This window comes from Drosophila busckii, chromosome X (assembly GCF_011750605.1).
Source record: "Drosophila busckii strain San Diego stock center, stock number 13000-0081.31 chromosome X, ASM1175060v1, whole genome shotgun sequence".
Lineage (NCBI taxonomy): Eukaryota > Metazoa > Arthropoda > Insecta > Diptera > Drosophilidae > Drosophila > Drosophila busckii.
In genome coordinates, this window is record NC_046608.1 from 21,916,097 (window position 1) to 21,933,993 (window position 17,897).

The 17,897-nt window shown below is 36.0% G+C and overlaps 1 protein-coding gene across 5 annotated transcripts; it reads left to right on the plus strand.

Annotated features, from left to right (window-relative positions):
• Positions 1–6,173: 6,173 nt before the first annotated feature.
• LOC108606817 (DENN domain-containing protein Crag) lies at positions 6,174–17,517 on the plus strand. Of its 5 annotated transcripts, none has more exons than XM_017997296.1 (15): positions 6,174–6,240; positions 7,030–7,340; positions 8,020–8,566; positions 8,629–8,779; positions 8,844–9,118; positions 10,078–10,291; positions 10,351–10,671; positions 10,727–12,102; positions 13,232–13,534; positions 13,872–13,952; positions 15,166–15,295; positions 15,455–15,703; positions 15,763–16,218; positions 16,894–17,075; positions 17,142–17,517. In XM_017997296.1, the coding sequence occupies exons 2-15, from the start codon at positions 7,040–7,042 to the stop codon at positions 17,458–17,460; spliced, it is 4,905 nt and encodes a 1,634-aa protein (XP_017852785.1). In that variant the 5' UTR covers positions 6,174–6,240; positions 7,030–7,039; the 3' UTR covers positions 17,461–17,517. The 5 variants fall into 5 exon arrangements, with proteins under 5 accessions (XP_017852785.1, XP_017852786.1, XP_017852781.1 ...); XM_017997297.1 differs by having other exon boundaries at positions 15,458–15,703; XM_017997292.1 differs by having other exon boundaries at positions 15,166–15,703.
• Positions 17,518–17,897: the final 380 nt, after the last annotated feature.

Consider the following 17,897-nt stretch of genomic DNA (forward strand, 5'->3'; position numbering starts at 1 on the left):
ATTTTGGCAGCCAAAACAAGTTACATAATTTTGTTGTTGTTATCTTTCCGCTTAAATGTCAATCAATTAAATTTACACACACCAGCTCACAAGTAAACACACACACATACACAGACACACACAAGTTAGCGAACTGGCGTCTCTGCTGCTTTATAAATTTAACATCATATGCATATATGCGAGCGTCTGTCTGTGTGCATAAAATCTGTAGCGTTTTTGTTTATTTTTGCTGGCTGCAGTTTAAGAAGCAAAACAAAAAAAATATATATATAAATAAATAAATATGCAAAGTAAAAGTTAACGCTTAAAAGGCAATAAAATGTTGAACTTTGTGGGCGCCTTGCGTTACTTTTGTAAGCAATTTATTGTAAGACTTCAAAGCTGCTGCTTGCCAAACATTATAAGAAAAAGCATAAAATATTTGCTGAAGCTGTTGCCAGTAGCTTTAGCTTTAACTATTTTATGTGCTTACTTAACAGTTGAATTTGTTTATTGCAGTTAACATTTATTAAACAAATTAACTTGAATTAGATAAGATCGATTTTTATGCTGCATCAATTAAATAAAAACAATTAAAATATATATAAAAATGAACCAAATATTTTGACAATTTATTTGTTTTATTAAAATATTTAAACAATAATAAATTAAGCTTAAATCCATTAAATTAAAATATAATATATTTCGAATATAAAATATATATATTTGTTTAGCACAGCAAAAAAAAAATGCATTTATAATTTATACAATTTTAAACCATTAAAAAAATATTTCTGACAATTAAAGTATTTAATGTTAGCTTAAAACTAATAGCTCGGAGAAAAATTCGCAACTATAAATTAAAAAATAAATATCTTTTTAATAAAAATTATGATATAACTATATAAATAAAAGATTTATTATAATTTATACAATTTATAACCATTAAAAACTGAATACATTATATTGACAATTTCTTTGTTTAATTACAAATGAAACAATAATAATTTAGCTTTAATTGCTTAACGTTAACATTCGCAAGATTAGATATATTTTTAATAAAAATATAATTTATTTAGCACCACAAAATAGCTCTAAGCTTTTATTATTTAATTGATTTTGTGCCTTAAAAATTTGGAATATAAATTTAATTTAATTTTCTTTCTACTTGCAGCTTCAACTTAACTTAAATATATAAATTTGGCAACTGCATAGCAGCAGCTTAAGCAGGTAAAGCTTTTCACTATTGTCTGCATCTAAAATTGTTTTAACTGTCGCCACAAAGTGGAAACCCAAGACTGAAAGTTAGAGGCAGAGCGGGCACGTGCAGGTTTATCGCAAGCACTAGCCACAAGCAAATGCTGGACAAGCTTATCTAACCACTGGCCTGGGGTGTTGTTTCCACTGCCCGCCCCTCCCCCCACTCTTTCTGCAGTTTACCAACAGCAGAGGCAAATAAAGTATAAGACAAAGACACGAGAGCTGAAAGTCATCTGAGCTTTTGTTGTTGTAGCATGAAAAGGCAAAAAGGGTAAGGGCAGCGGGTTGGGGGGTGTAGGGTTCTCTCTTTTGGTCAGGCGTTTGCTTATGCATTTTTTTGCCACGCCCACCAACTGTGCCTTTTTTGTAGCACATTTAGCCTTAAGTTGCTTCTCGCCCTTTGACTATGCGTGCTGCTATTTTTACAGCTGCCCCCCGCCCAACGCACCCCCTCCCCCATTCACTGCTTTCGTGCATGATGCCAAGAAACTGGAGAAGTCAGCGCGTATGCAGCGCGTTTTTCATTTTATATACCCTAAGCCCACTGTACAGCACTATGGGGTAGTTAAGTTCAATATACAAACTTAACACATTTCAAACTTATATTTTTTTAAATACTTTTTAGCAACACAAAAAGTAGTTAACAATTTAATTTTTATTACTTTTTTTCCTTAGCAACAATAATATTTTTAATAATACACATAAATTATTTTTTATCAAAGTAGCAGCCAGCCAAAAGAACGTTATAAATAATATTTTTTATAATAATAATATACATTTTTTTTAAATTTTTTAGTAGCATAAATAAATTTATTTGAAATTTAATAGCACATTTAATATGCTGTGCGAAAATGTTTTCAATAAATATTTTAATTTTTAGTAGCAAAATATAAAAACAACTATTTTTAGATTTTTTAAAAGATTTTCTCAATAATATTTTAATAATATATATGTGTTATTATTAACATTTTTTTTTTATTTTTTAGTTGCAAAAAAAAAATTAGTTTATTTTTAAATTTATATTTTAAACGCAGCTATTCTAGTGCTGCTATTTATTTAATTTCCATAATTTTAACATTTCAACTTAAGCCAAAAAAATATCTTTAGTATTTATTAATATTTTTTTATTTAGCATTTATGTGTGTTCTATCATTTTCATTGCTTTGTATGCATGTCGCAAATTTCGTTGTCGTTACGATTTGATTTATTTGCGTTGCAAATTTTTGAATAGCATAGATTTTGAGCCTTTGTCCTGTGTCAGTTACAGGACATTGCCAAGTCAGGGCAATTCTCTGGGTTAAGCTTGTTCATTTTTGATGCCTTATCTTGTGTGCGTGTGTGTGTGTGTGTGTGTATTGAGTGTGGGCTCGTCCTTGCCTGCAGCATTAAATTCTTGTTAAAATATTATGAAAAGTTTAAATTCAGTGAACGCCCACATAGCTGTCACTCCATCACTCTGACGCCCACAATGCTCTCTCTGTCTCTCTCTCTCTCTCTCTCTGTCTAACAGTCACTTAAGTGTTACAATGTGCAATGCATACGCATTGGCAACGCCTTAACCCATTTCAATTCAACAATTATCTCATTAATTCACTACGCAATAAACTTCACTACACCTCGCTTCACCTCGCTTCACTTCATTTCACTTCAGCTGGTTGACAAAGTCCATCGCTTAATCACTTCACGTTTACATCATGTCGCACCTAATTAGGCCAATTAAAATTTTACTCCAAAATTACGCGCCTTAAATGCAAATTAAGCAATAATATATAAATTTAAGTGCAAGCCATAGCCAATGGCTTTTAAAGCAAATAAAGCTAAAGCAATAAAAAAGTTTGAGTTGCAATTCATTTATTTATTGCTAATTAAATGCCAAGCAAAATTTATTTCGCTCAAATTTCGCTTAAAATTTGCACTTCGTTTCAATTTGACAAAATTCTGCACAAAAATAAAAAGAAATAAATAAAAAAAAATGCATAATTTATTAACAAACAATATATATATAACAAATGAACAAAAAGCTGCACAAAATTTTGCTATGCAGCGTTTTATAAATTTGTAAGTTAGTTACAGCTTTTAAAATGTTAAATAAATAATTAATTAATAAAAAATTGTAACAAAAATAAAAATAATAATTGCTTGCTTGTATTTAAATTTTAGAAATGAAATGCATACAAATTAAAATTATTACTAAGCAATTTGCTTTTATTTCATTGATTGAGCACAATCAAGATATTCATGCGAATGTTATTTATACAAAAAGTGCTTATACTTTATAATGGCGCAAGAAATTCAATGCCTAATGGCTGCTGACCTGGTCCTGGCCACTGTTTTGGGCCATAAGCTTGAGCCTGCTTTTGTGTCTAATGAGTTTCATTTCTCTGGCTTAGGCCCACAAAATAAAAAAAAAGAAACAGGTAAATTTTTAAAATGGTCACTTGTTGTTGTGTGTGCATGTGTGTGTGTGCCTTGACAACGGTGTATATAGCTCATCAATCAAGTGGAAACTTGGAACTTGAAACATCTGTTTAGTAAATTTGATGCCTAGGCGACAATATGCTAATGAGCTTGGAGCCTCCACTGTCTGTGCATTTAAATAACTTTATTTCTTTTAATCTATGCCCCCCAACACCTACGCACAATACAAAATGGAGGTCAGGTAGCTGCAAAATGGCGGCTGGCTTATTAAATTAGGCACAGCAAATAAACAAAAAAAAAACAAAAAGGTGCCAAACGCATTTAATTGCACAAACCCAAAAATTTAATTTCGCTCTTTTCTTTTTTATTTGTTGCTGCTAATAGCGTTAACCGTTACAAAATGCAATGGCTTGCCACAAAATTCAATTTCCGTCAATTTGTATGCGCGCACTCACCTGTTTACAGTTCGAAAAAAAATATACACAACACTTTGTTTTTATTATGTTTAGAAAGCAAGCACAAATTTTTCAAATCTCTGCAGTTTTGTTTGATTGAGCACTCAAAAAAAATTAAATTAAAAACGCTTCAAATGTTTTTTATTTTATTTTAATGCACACTTGCGAATTTGCTTGTTTTTGAAATATATTTTGAATTTTTTGAGCTTTATTTTGTACGTCTGCTTGCTTTGCTTTTTCTTGCGTTCGCACAACCGTCGGTCAGGACATTCGCATGCGAACTGCGCGCTTTCCTTTTGTCAGCAGCAGCAGCAGCCCAAAACAATAAAGCGAGCAAACGAACGAAGCCTAACGATGATGGCGGCGGCGGCGAACATGGCGTATGAGTAATATACACTTGAGCCCTTTTGACGACGGCGACTCAAAAAACTTGGCTGAGTATTTCGTATTTCTTTGTTTAGACGAAATTGCTAGAGCAAGCAACAAGAGGATTCAAATTGAAATGCTATTGAGTAGTATAGAGACTAAAGCCTCAAGCGTATAAGCGCCAACTGCTTTAAATAATTTATGAAATTGAAATTCGCGCATATGTTTTTATGTCGTTTTCAAAGCAATTTTAATTTCGTAGCCATTAATTTGAAATTAGTGCAATTGAAACCAAGTTACTCACGCTTTATTAAACCTAAACCAATTGCAAAAGTTTCTGTCTTTTTTTTCTTTTCTTGTGGTCGGCAGCTGACAAATGTGTTTTTATGTAAATTGGCCAACAAACAGGGCCAAGTAAGAAAGTCTTGTTTAGTATGCTTTGGGCTGCTGCTGCTGCTGCTGTGGCCATTGCTCTTAATTAATTTGATTTGTCAGCCTAAATTGCTAAGCAAATTGTTTTGTGCGCTGATTTTTGTACTGGCATTTGTATATAAATCTTTGTTAGTGGTAGCAACTTGATAAACATGAAATTCAATGGCAGCAGCTACGCTACTGATAATCAGCTTGGTAAGGCCACATAATTTGATGGCACACTGGCAGTATCGAGAGCAAGGACAGCACAGGACGCACACAGTCGTGTCGTCTGCTGCATACATTAGAGTCGAGTCTCGAGTCTCGAGTCTCTTGCACGCAACAGGCGCCCATGCAAATCTCTAAGGAGATGTCGGCATATTTGTAAACAAAAACGGCAAACAGTGACAGTCCATAGAGTGGGGGTCTAGCTGACTGGCCGCCCCCCCTTCAGTCGACGTCGCTGTTTACTGCGCGTGAGCGAACTCAAGCGGCTTTAACGCTCAAGTTTGGGCTTAACTTTGAGTTATTTGTAGTTATGAATGAAATTGAAGCACACACTCAATGCTTGTTTGACAGATTTTGCAATTGCAATTCAATTCAACGTACATAGAGTGCAACAGTTGTTCTTGAACTACTTTTTGTAAGCGCCGCAGCTTGAGCACAAAAAGCCATAAAAATGCAACATAGTTTAAATTGTAACACGCTCTGCTTAACAACAACAACAACTAACAGTTTGAGTTAAACAGAGCATGCATAAATTTGAAATATCGCGCGCTCTGATAAAACGATAACGATTACAACAGTTGAACAGCTGCTTCGATACTTATAGCTAAATACAACTTTTATTACAAACCAAGCCTTAAGCAAAATAATCATCTAATGTATGCAATTAAATATTTTAAATAGCTTTTTGAATTTAACTGCTGTTTGCAACACGCAAAAATTCAATTTAATGCTGCATGACAGTTGCTTGCGCTGATTGGCAACGCGCGTCATTCCAATCGCTACTTTCACGTCAAAACTAACTGCAAAAAGCTAGCGTTAGCTAGTTTTACGCTTAATGCGCAGCTCAGCTAGAAACAAGCCGTAAGTGCAAGCGAGATGCAAATAACGCAACAAAACAAGCAACTATCATCCACAACTTTTTTGCGAGCTTGCGCTGGCAATTAAGCTTTTTTTAGCGATTACGCGCTATATATGCAAACTGTCAGCACTATCAGCTGCTGCTGCTGCTGTGCGAATATGCGTGAGTATGTGTGTGTGGAAATTAACGCAGTGTGAAAAAAATACGAAACTAAATTTAAGAAAAGCAGCAAAACAGCACAAATAATTAACAACGAAATAAAAGGTAAGTAAAGCAAACTAAGCAACGGCCTGACAACTGTGTGTGCGTCGCAATTTAGTGCTCAGTGTATTGTGAAGTGTATGTGCATGTGTTTGTGTATTTGTGTGTGTGTGTGTGTGGGCATTGCACACACCACCTGCAAGTTAGATGAGTGTGCATATTGGGATAGGATTTCGATGCCAACTTCGATTCCTGTAAACAAAAGGCAGATCAACAACAATAACAAATACAAAGCGCACACAGAGCGGAAACGCGCCGTTGAATCATCAAACGGAACTTGCCTTTTGTTGTTGTACATAGCATAACACAATACGCGAAAGAAAAAGTATAGTGGTGAAACAACAACAACAATAAAAAAAAAACGCTGCGCCAACATAAATATAACAATAGCAACATGAGCTAGTTAACTAACTAAACAAAAGTACGTAAGCGTAAAATTCAAATCCTTACAACGGCGAGCGCTGATGTCAGCTCTAAAATTATATTAAAAATATATAAAGCAGCATAACGCAATTAAAATATTCATGGAATTCAATGTTTTCGTTGTGCAAAGATAAACTTTAGTTTATCTTGGTATTCGCGACAAATACGCTTTGTTTATTTTTTATTAAAGAACGCAATTGTGTAGATTATCAATATACGGATATATAATCCGGTCGTTTGTGCTTCGATTTAAAAATGCAACTGTGTGTGTGTGTGTAGTGTAAACAAAAAAGTTACAAAAAAAAAAAAAATAATTTATCAAGCTTCTAATCTTATCGTGTTGCATTTTGTTTTTTTGGGGAGACACAGACTTGTAGCCATGGAGGAGAAGCGCATAGCGGACTACTTTGTGGTCGCTGGCATGCCGGAGCAGCCTCAGCTGCTGCAAGAGAACATATTCAATGATTCGGGACGTCTGAGAGCGGCGACCACCATCGAACCTATAACCGATATTGGAGTGTTCTTTCCACTGCTGGGCGAGCAAATACCCGAAGGCTATCAGCTGCTCGAATATACGCCCACGGGACTGCCTGCGAATCTAAATCATGGATCAGTGCGCACCACCGAGTGTTATATATTCTATAGACGTGGCAAGGATCGACCGCCGCTGGTGGATATAGGTAAGTTATACATGCAGAGAATATAGAAAATAGCAATTAATCAACTGAAATTCAATACTTGAATTGAATGCATTCATTTTATTCCAAACGGATGAACTAAAGTGAAGTAGAATGAGTGAAAAACTGCATTGGCAAAACTAAGAATGCATTAAATTTGAATTAGAATTCAAAGAAAAAATTAAATGTACTTAATGCGTTCAAAATAAACATTCAAATTGCACAAAATTAATCAAAATAATTCAATTCAAATTCAGATTGCAATAAATACATTCAAAAAATAACTAAATTCAAGATGAGTTCACTTTCAAAAAGGTATAAATCATTTAAATTTGATTAAATTCAAAAAGGATGTGAATCTTTTTAGCTCTCGTATCACTCAATAATGAATGCATTAAAAAAAACTAAATTCTAGCTCAATTCCAAAATGGACTAAATCTTTTAGGAAAATCTTTAGGAAAAATGATTTAAATCTTTGACATCTCTCGTATCACTCAAAGCAATAATGAATACATTTAAAGAATAACTAAAATCAAGATGAGTTCAATTCCAAAAAGAAATTGAATCTTTTAAGTTGAATGATTTGAATGGATTTGAGTCTCTCAAAGCAATAATTGCCAAAATTGAATTAAATCTTTTACGAGTAAGAACTAAGCTAATTGCACTCTTTTCTCACTTCTAGGTGTGCTCTATGATGGACACGAGCGTATCATGTCGGATGCGGAAATTGTCGCGGAGACGCCGGCGGGACGTGTAGCGAATGTTAACAATTCATCGGCGAAAACATTTCTCACATATCGACGCGCACGTCCCGATATGCCGTGCAATGAGCTTGTCGTGACCGAACTGTGCGTCATAGTCCAAAGCAAGGGCGAGCGACCACCACATGCATTCTGCTTGATCTACAAGACGCTGAACAAAGGCTATGTGGGCAGCGATGTTTATTTGTGCTACAAAAAGTCCATGTACCGTCCCAAGCATATAAGCTATAAGCCGGAGATATTGCTGCGCTATCCGACGATGGATCACAATGATTTTCCGCTTAAGTTATGTCCAAGTGTGCCGCTCTTTTGTCTGCCCATGGGCGCGAGCCTGGAGGCCTGGCCGCATGTCAATGGCAATGAGAAACGCAAACCGATTAGTCCAGTGTTTAGTACATTTGTTTTAACTGTTAGCGATGGCACGTATAAAGTTTATGGCTCTGCTTTAACCTTTTACGAGGATTACGAGTAAGTTAGACAAACCTTAATGAGACATTTTGTTTATTAATTGTGCTTTTTGCTACTTGCAGCGAAGCTCTCTTATCCGATGAACAGCGCGAGCTGCTTGGCTGGAATGATGAGTTTGCTGCTCAGCATTCGCTGCATATGATCAAGGCCATCTGCTTGCTATCGCATCATCCCTTTGGCGACACCTTCGACAAGTGGCTCAAGTATTTGCACGTAAGTTGCGCCCACTTATTATCACAGCCAACTGCTAATCAGCACATTTAACACATTTCTGTAGCGCATGGTCTTGTATGGCGTTAATATGCCCATACCCGTGGAGCGCTACATTACCCAGCTGCTGGATGAGGTGCCCTTTCCTGCGCCCAGCATTCACCTGCAGTTGTCCAACAGCGAGTCCAATGATCGCATCCTGTTAACCCAGCCCGAGGATTCGCCGTTGCCACGCAGTGGCGCTGGCTTTCATATGCTGCTCCAGAATCTGGGCACGGACAATTGCCTGCATGTCCTGCTGCTGGCGCTCACCGAACAGAAGATACTCATACACTCACTTAGGTAATATATAATATTTCATTAGATTTTTTAGAAAATATTATTTTGCTTGTAAAGTAATTTTCTATGCTCATTTTTATTTATACATTTTATTACTAATAATTTGTTTCAGCATTTTTAGCTTTGTTGCTTTATTTTTAACAATCGCTTATTAAACAATTGCAATGAATAATGCACTTTAATTTAAATTTTGCGGTCACAGCAAAAATAAATTAATAAATAAGCTTAGGCATCAAAAGATTTGGTTACAGCTTGAGTCTAAAAATATGAGTATTACTTAAAAAATTAATAAAAATATTAAATTGATAAAATTACATTTTAAAATTAAAAGCACAAGCTGTAAGCAATTCTGTTTTTATTTAAATTATTTTTTAACATTTGCTCTTTTTAAATTAAAGGCCTTAAGCTATAAAAAAAATTGTTTTAAATTTTGTAGTGAAATTATTTAAGCTAATTTACATTTTTTAAAAGCCAATTAATTAAATCAAAGCTAAAAAATAGCCTTAAGATAATTTTTTTTATATCAATTATTTTGTTATACAATCAAAGCATTTTTTTATATTTATTTAAATTTAACATACATTTTTTATAAACTTACATTTCATACCAATTAATTATTTTATATAATTAAATCAAAGCAAAAAATAGCCTTATAAGAATTTATTTATACAATCAAAGCATTTTTTTTTTATATTCAGTTAAATAACTTACATTTAAAGCCAATTAATTATTTTACATAATTAAATCAAAGCTTAAAAGAATTTTTTAATACCAATTATTTGTTGATACAAACAACAACATTTTTTATATAGTCAAATTTAACATGCTAAACTAGCCATAAAAAATTGTTTAAAATTTTTAGTGTAAGATTTAAGTTAGGCTAGCTTTATATATATATTTTTTTAAATTTGTAATAATTTTGATTAGTAATTCCTAATAATTAATTATTGCTCTCATTTCAGACCCGCTACGCTAACAGCTGTGGCTGAGGCAATTGTGTCGCTGCTGTTTCCTTTCAAGTGGCAGTGCCCCTATATACCGTTATGTCCGCTAGGACTCGCCGAAGTGCTGCATGCGCCTTTGCCTTATTTAATAGGCGTAGACTCGCGCTTCTTCGATCTGTATGAGCCGCCAACAGATGTGACCTGCATCGATTTGGATACGAACAACATAAGCGTAAATTGGAAAATTGAAATAATTTAAAAATATAAAATATAATGCTGTCTCTTTTTTAGCTGTGCGACTCGCAGCGTCACTTGACGCCAAAGCTGCTGCCAAAGCGTGCGGCGCGCTTGTTGCGTCAAACGCTCACCGAGCTGGAGAACGCCAAACCGCTGAGCTATGAGTCCACCAATAGTTTGGATCGCGATATACGCAAGCGCAAGCGTGAGCTGCTGCTGGAGCAGCGCATACAGGAAGCGTTTTTGCTATTTATGGCGTCGATATTGCGTGGCTATCGTGACTATTTGGTGCCCATATCCAAGGCGCCATCGGTGGGAGCAACAGATCCAAGCGCGCTGTTTCAACTTAAAGCGTTTCTGCGCAGCAGAGATAAAGTAAGTCTTAGCTATAGCTGTCTCGCTTGCACACTTATATATATTGTCATTGCAGTCGCATCACAAATTCTTTGAGCTAATGATGAAAACTCAAATGTTTATACGTTTTATTGAGGAGCGCAGCTTTGTAAGCGACGGCGATCATGGGTTAAGTTTCTTTGATGAGGTTGCTGAGAAAGTAAGCGGCTATGATGAGACGCCCACGCAGCTGCATTTGGTGGATTGGGATACGGGTCAGAGCAGCGAACGCACCAAATATATATTTCCACCAGATGCACCAAGTGCTGCTGCTGGGCAAGCTGCAGCTGAGCTTAGCTATAATTATGGCAACTTTACGCTGCAGCCGGAGCTGCTGCTAAGCAATCGACGCAGCGCGCAATCGCAAACGCTGCTGCAGCTGCAGCTAAGCGCTTCACTATCCCCAGGTTCACCCATTGCGCGACGCACCAAGCACGAGGTGAAGCTATCACAAAAGCTTGCGAGTCGCTGTCAGCAGCATCCGGAGGCATGGAGCAAATATTTGCTGGCCACCTGCTATTCGCTTTACTTTCTTATACTGCCCTCCATGGTGCTGGACACGCGTCATGGCGGCAAGGAGGCGGACATTTTACGCGCCGCCTATGACGTGCTGGTGCGCGCCGCCAAGCTGAAGATTACCTGCGATGAGTTTTGCTATCGCATCATGATGCAGCTCTGCGGCATTCACAATCTGCCAGTGCTCGCAGTGCGTCTGCACTATCTAATGAAGCGTTCGGGCGTGCAGCCCAATGCCTTGACCTACGGCTTCTACAATCGCTGCGTGCTGGAGTCGCAGTGGCCCAGCGACAGCACCACGTTGAGTCAGCTACGCTGGAATCGCATTAAGAATGTTGTGCTGGGTGCGGCGCATTTTAGACGCGCGGGCAAGCGTCGTGCTGCCGCCAAGCTAAGCAAATCTTTGGGCGCATCGCATGAGCAAAATCTAAGCACACTGGAAACTGTGGATGGTCAGTCCCGCAGCAGTTTGGCCAGCTCGGGTGACTGCGCTGTTGTTACTAGTGGCGGCGGCGGCGTTGGCGCGCTGCTTGACTTTGCTGCACTCGATCGGCTGCGCAATAAACTTGGCAGCATTGTGCGTCAAACTGTTGCGGGTGGTGCTGCCGATGCGCTGCCCACGGGTGATGTGGTCAACAGCGCGGGGCTGCTCATCAGCAGCGAAGCCAGCACGCCGCATTCACCCAACAAAACGCGCAAACATATTATGAGCATAGGCGATGGCGAGGAGGAGGAGGAGGAGGATGAAGTGGTGGAGCAGCAGCAGCAGCCAAACGACGCCACTGAGCTCATTGATGATGATGATGAACTGCAGGTTGAGCTCGATGCGGATGCGGAGCAGGATGAGCTCGATGAGCATGCCCAGCGGGCCAGGCAACGTGTGCAGAGCCCAACCAAGTGAGTGAACATTTAAAATTATTAAATGCATTTATAATTCGAATTAATTGATGCAGCTTTATCCAAACCAAATCAAGCGCTATATTTTGTATTTATCGATTTCGAAAGAATGAAAATTTAAGCTGCTCTTGTTTAAAAATGTTTATTTATTAATTAACAGAGTTTCAGCTTTAGATTTTAGGGCTGCAGCAATAAAATCTAACAAAGCTACAATTTTGTTTAACGAATTTCAAGCTAAAATTGTTTAAAATCAATATAATTAGAGTGAGCAAATTAATAATGAACCAAGCTCTACAACAATTAATTATTATAATATTAAAACAATTAAAAAATGCAGTAGTAGTAATAATGCATAAAATTAAATTGCCTATAATAAATTCATATAAAAAATAATTGCAGTAGCAGAATAATTTAAATAGATTTTTGATTGGAACTTATTTTATTTTTATGCGCAATTGAATTAAATTAAAAAATTGAAGTAGGAAAATTTATTGACTCAATATAATAAATTGGATTGGATTTTTTGAATTTTTATGCGCAATTTAATTCCTATTAAAAATTAAAGTAGGGAAAATTTATTAATACAATATAATAAATTCATATCAAAAATAATTGCAGTAGCAGCATAAATTTTAACGATTTTTAATTTGGAATTTTTTAATTTTTATTAAAAATTGAAGTAGAAAATTTTATTGATACAATTTAATAAATCCATATCAAAAACAATTGCATTAGCCAAATAAATAAAATTGATTATTAATTGGAATTTTTTAATTTTTATGCGCAATTAAATTTTTATTCAAAATTGAAGTAGAAAAATTTATTGAAACAATTTAATAAATTCATATTAAAAACAATTTCAGTAGCAAAATAAATTAAATGGATTTTTGATTGGAATTTTTTTTAATTTTAAGCGCAATTAAATTTTGAAGTATGAAATTTTATTGTTTCATAATATATTCATATAAAAAACAATTGCAGTAGAAGAATAAATTACATTGATGTATGAATGGAATTAATTGTTGATTACGCTTTTAGTAGGCAAATTAAATCAATTTAAATGCTTTTCATGGTTTTTTTTAACTTGCTATTATAAAATTAAATTAATAAATCATTTTTTATGCTACAGAATCTCTCCGCGCACGCCCGTAACCCAAAACGATCCGTTGGGTGCACTCAACGAAGAGGAAGCCACGCCCAAATCGCAAGTGCCGCCCACAGAGACAACAACAACGACAACAATAACAAATGCACTACAGAGCAATATATATAGCGATAAGCCGATATTATTCCGTGGACAGCGTAGCGCAACGTTCGATGAATCGACGCAGATTGGGAAGAGCATGCATCGGTCGGAGACAATGCCGGTGGCCAGTAGTGGGGTGACTCATAGTCTGGCCAACATTGGTTCCTCGCTAAAGTTTACTTTCGGGTAACTAAACACTCCACAAATTTATAAAGTTTTCAATTTATAAATTTAAAGTGAAAGATAGAAAGAAAAAAAACAAACGTGTCAACAAAAAAAAAAAAAAATTAGTTGTGTGCGCTCATCACATACACATGCATACATATACACACACACACACACAACTATATTATAATTTATTTGATTTTATAGCCTTTTATTCATTTATACAATTTTTTAATTATTTTTTATTTTTTTACATACTCTCTCTTTCTCTCGATACTCTAACTATTTTCTATCTATCTGAATCTCTCGCCTCCAATTCTCGTTTCTGTGCAATGTTTGTTTGTTTCGTATATCGTAGACGTTATTCACCCGCACGAATGTCCTTTAAGAAAGACTTGAAATTGCCCGCCAATATCATAGAAAATATATCAAGCATAAGGTGAGTTCAACCAACAACAACAACAAATCGTTACGACCTCTACACACTTGCTGTCCTCTTTTTCTTACACAGACAGTAACACACACACACACACAGACACACACACACACTGTTACGTTATAAGCAAATGCGTTAATAGTTCAATAAAGTTTAATTAATTAACACTCGGATTAGCGCTCACGTTTTAAGCTTCAACTCACTTTTAAAATAATAACTAATAAATATATTTATTTAAGATTATTTTTCTAGGTTTTTCAAAATTTTAAAAGGCAAAGATTGCAAATATAACTTTTTATTATTTTCAAATCAATTATTTCAATTAAAAAAAAAAATAAAAAGTCTTCAATGTGCATTTATATATTTAATTTAATTTAGTTTGTTTGTAAACAAAAATTAATTGGTTAATTTAAAAAATTATTTTCGAAATTAAATATAAAGAAACTAAACAAAAGTAAAAAAGTCTTAGGAAACATAATTACTTAATAATTATAATTACAAATAATAAAGTACTTAGTATTGCAGATACGAAAAAAGTGAAAAATAATTCTAATATTTTAGTATTTTTCAAACAAACTATTATAAGCAATCTTATAATTAAGCAACAACAACTACGGAGGACTTTCCACACAGGAGTACTAAAATAAATTATCGTTGTGCACGAATTGTGTTATTTAAGCTGTGTTGTATGCTATCGAGATATTGATATTGAGAAACAAATAACTAAATGTTCAGGTGGCTTAATATATTAAATTTAAAATTGAATTTTTATTCTTACTAACAATTAGAACGCTTAAATTTATGATTGAGCTATAAGAATTAATTAAAATGACGTTTAAAAAATCAAAAGAAAATGAAAATCAATACGAGAGTTAAGCAATTTTAATTGTTAACGCATTTGCTGCACAAAGACACTAAAAAGTATAATTTTGTTTTGGTTTTGGTTTCTATATATATATATAAAAAGATATATTTATTGTTTTGTCGGCAGCAATACACGAATCTTGGTGGCGGGCAATTGAAGGTTTGAGACACAAGCCACAAAATCAAATAAGCTACATATATGTATATGTATATAACACACACACACACACAGACACATGTACATACTAGCAATTGAAATTAAAAGCACTACTTAGTCGTACTAACTAAATGTTTATTGTTATTGTGCTGAAATTCGAATTTAAACGAATTAAACAATTTATTCTATTCACAGTCCCAGCCTGACGGGCAAGAAATCCAACGAGCTTATCCAAGGCAGTCTGAGCAGCATTAAGTTTGCAGCCAATTCGCTGACGCGGAAGTTTGATGAAATCAAGGGCGCCATATCGGCCAACTCAACGCCGGTAAAGACCAACAATGGGCATCCGCCGCATCAGCCACATAATCATCAACTCAATCACAATCACCAACTGAATCACAATCAGCACACCAACCAACACCATCATCACCATCACCATCATCATCATCATCACCACCACCACTCACATCATCATTCTCATCAGCAGGATGCAGCAGCATTGACTGGCAATGGTAATGGCAACGCTGTTGGCAACGCTGAGGATGACAACGACAACGAGGGCAAACTGCGTCGCGTGCCAAGCGATTTGGATCCCTGGGGCAGGCTAAGCGAATCACGCAAATCCAGCTACAACAATTTGGTGCCGCTTGGCGAGAATAGCGCTGGCTCCGGTACGCATCAGCTCTATGCGTTTCCAGCTTTACCCGACAATCTTTACAGTCCCACAGCAGAGGTAAGCAGCTAATCCAATGCCAATGCCAGCCCACTCTTTAACTATTCCCCTTTCTCTAGTACGCTGTCGCTCCAGATTGCGATGTGCTCATTGGGCTAACAACCTGTTCGCAATGTCACAATTGCTCCGTTTTGCTTTACGATGAGGAAATCATGAGCGGTTGGTCCGCCGAGGACTCCAATCTGAACACAACGTGCCATGCGTGCAACAAGTTTACGGTGCCGTTTCTCACCGTGCAGCTCACACGACTCGCTGCCACCGATGCGGACACCAACGATGCGGACTCGCCACTGGAGTCACCCGAGGCAGCTGATAAATTGAGCCTTACAGTGCCGTATTTGAATCCCTTGGTGCTGCGCAAGGAACTGGAGAATATACTCACACAGGAAGGGGACATGGCGCTTATCAAGCCGAGCTTTGTACAGGATCATGCCATCATCTATTGGAATCTGTTGTGGCTCATGGAGCGCATCGAGACGAAAACACATTTGCCAGAGCTTTGTCTGCCGGCGCCTGTAAGAAATTATTTTAATAGCTAATGAACAGCTCAGAAATGCAGCAGCGCTGTTATGCGTCTATGTTTGTCAGTATGAGCGCCAAGATTTCAGCAACTAGCAGAGCTAGAGAGCTAAAATTTGTTGAATTTGTGACTTAAGCAAGCAGATTTTGATTTAGCATGTTGTTATATAGCAAAAGATAAGAATAGCTCACGAAATCGGCAATAACTTTCAACTTGCTGCTCAAACCTTAAATTTTTTATAGTTTTTTGTTTCAATATATTTTTATATGTATAATAGGAATCAGGCTGATGAACTGCGTTGTTATATGTCTAGGTTTGTCTGTATGAGCGCTAAGATTTCAGCAACTAGCAGAGCTAGAGAGCCAAAATTTGTTGCATTTATAACTTAAGCAAGCAGATTTTGATTTAGCATGCTGATATATAGCAAAAGATAAGAATATCTCACGAAATCGGCAATAACTTTCAACTTGCTGCTCAAACTTTAAATTTTTCAATTTAATGATCAGTTAGCATTTAATTCGATTTATTTATAACTTTTTAGTTTATTTAGTGTTTTTATATTTTATAGAAAACTCGTTGCCAAGTGAGTGATGTTATTTATAACTTCCTTGTCCGATTTTTTCTTTGCTTTTGCATATGCATTAAATAATTTTTGATTTTGCTTTTGCAGAGCGATGAGCAGCAACTGGATCCATTGAGCAAACTGAAGACGGTGCACATTCAATGCCTGTGGGATAATCTGAATTTGCACGAGACGAGCGGTCCGCCCATGTATATATTATATAGGGAAACGCGTCCGACGAGTCCGCTGATCAAGGCGCTGCTAACCGAACAGGCGCAGCTAAGCAAAAAGCAAGCACTGATTATAGCAAATAATAATAATAGTAATAATAATATATTAATTATCGTCTATTGCAGCGTCATACAACAAATAATATCCGCTATACGTTGCAACGATCTGGCAACGCCATTGAAGCGCTTGGCCAACGAACGTCACAAGCTGAAGAACAATGGAGTGGAGCGTTCGCATTCCTTTTACCGTGACATACTCTTCCTGGCCCTAACCGCCATCGGGCGTGCCAATGTCGATTTAGCCACATTCCATCGCGAATATGCAGCCGTATTCGATAAGCTAACGGAACGAGAATGCAATATGTATTATCGTAATCAAGATTTACCGCCATCAGCCTCAACGATCTTTTGTCGTGCCTACTTTAGGCCACTGCTGCTGCCCTGAGAGCAACAACAAATTAGCTAAAAAGACACACACACACACACACACACAAACTTGACAAAACTGTAAATGACTTTTTATAAATTTAACTACAAAAGTAAAAAAAAAACAACAAATTTTTAGGTACTTATTTTTATGTTTTGAACTAAACTGTTCCTTGACTTGTGCTTGCTATCTCTGTCGCACATACACACACACACATATATATATACTATATATATTATTGACTGGTTTCTAAGACAATACACACAACGATTTGTTTGATTGCTTTCAAATCCTTTTGAAAAATTTGTCAACGCATATTTGCCTTATTATATTTAATATAAAAAAAAAAACGTTTAATTGCACGTTTTATATATATATATATATACGTTTTAGTTTCACTATGTACATATGTATGTGTATAAACTCTGGTTATTATTTTTCAAAAATAATAACAC

What these genes read in the sequence shown, in the direction of transcription:
- LOC108606817 (XM_017997292.1), top strand. Translation starts at nt 7,040, where the DNA reads ATGGAGGAGAAGCGCATAGCGGACTACTTTGTGGTCGCTGGCATGCCG. An exon ending in ACCTTTTACGAGGATTACGA is followed by an intron (nt 8,567 to 8,628) that starts GTAAGTTAGACA and finishes TGCTACTTGCAG; the next exon opens with CGAAGCTCTCTTATCCGATG. An exon ending in AGCTTTGTCTGCCGGCGCCT is followed by an intron (nt 16,219 to 16,893) that starts GTAAGAAATTAT and finishes TTGCTTTTGCAG; the next exon opens with AGCGATGAGCAGCAACTGGA.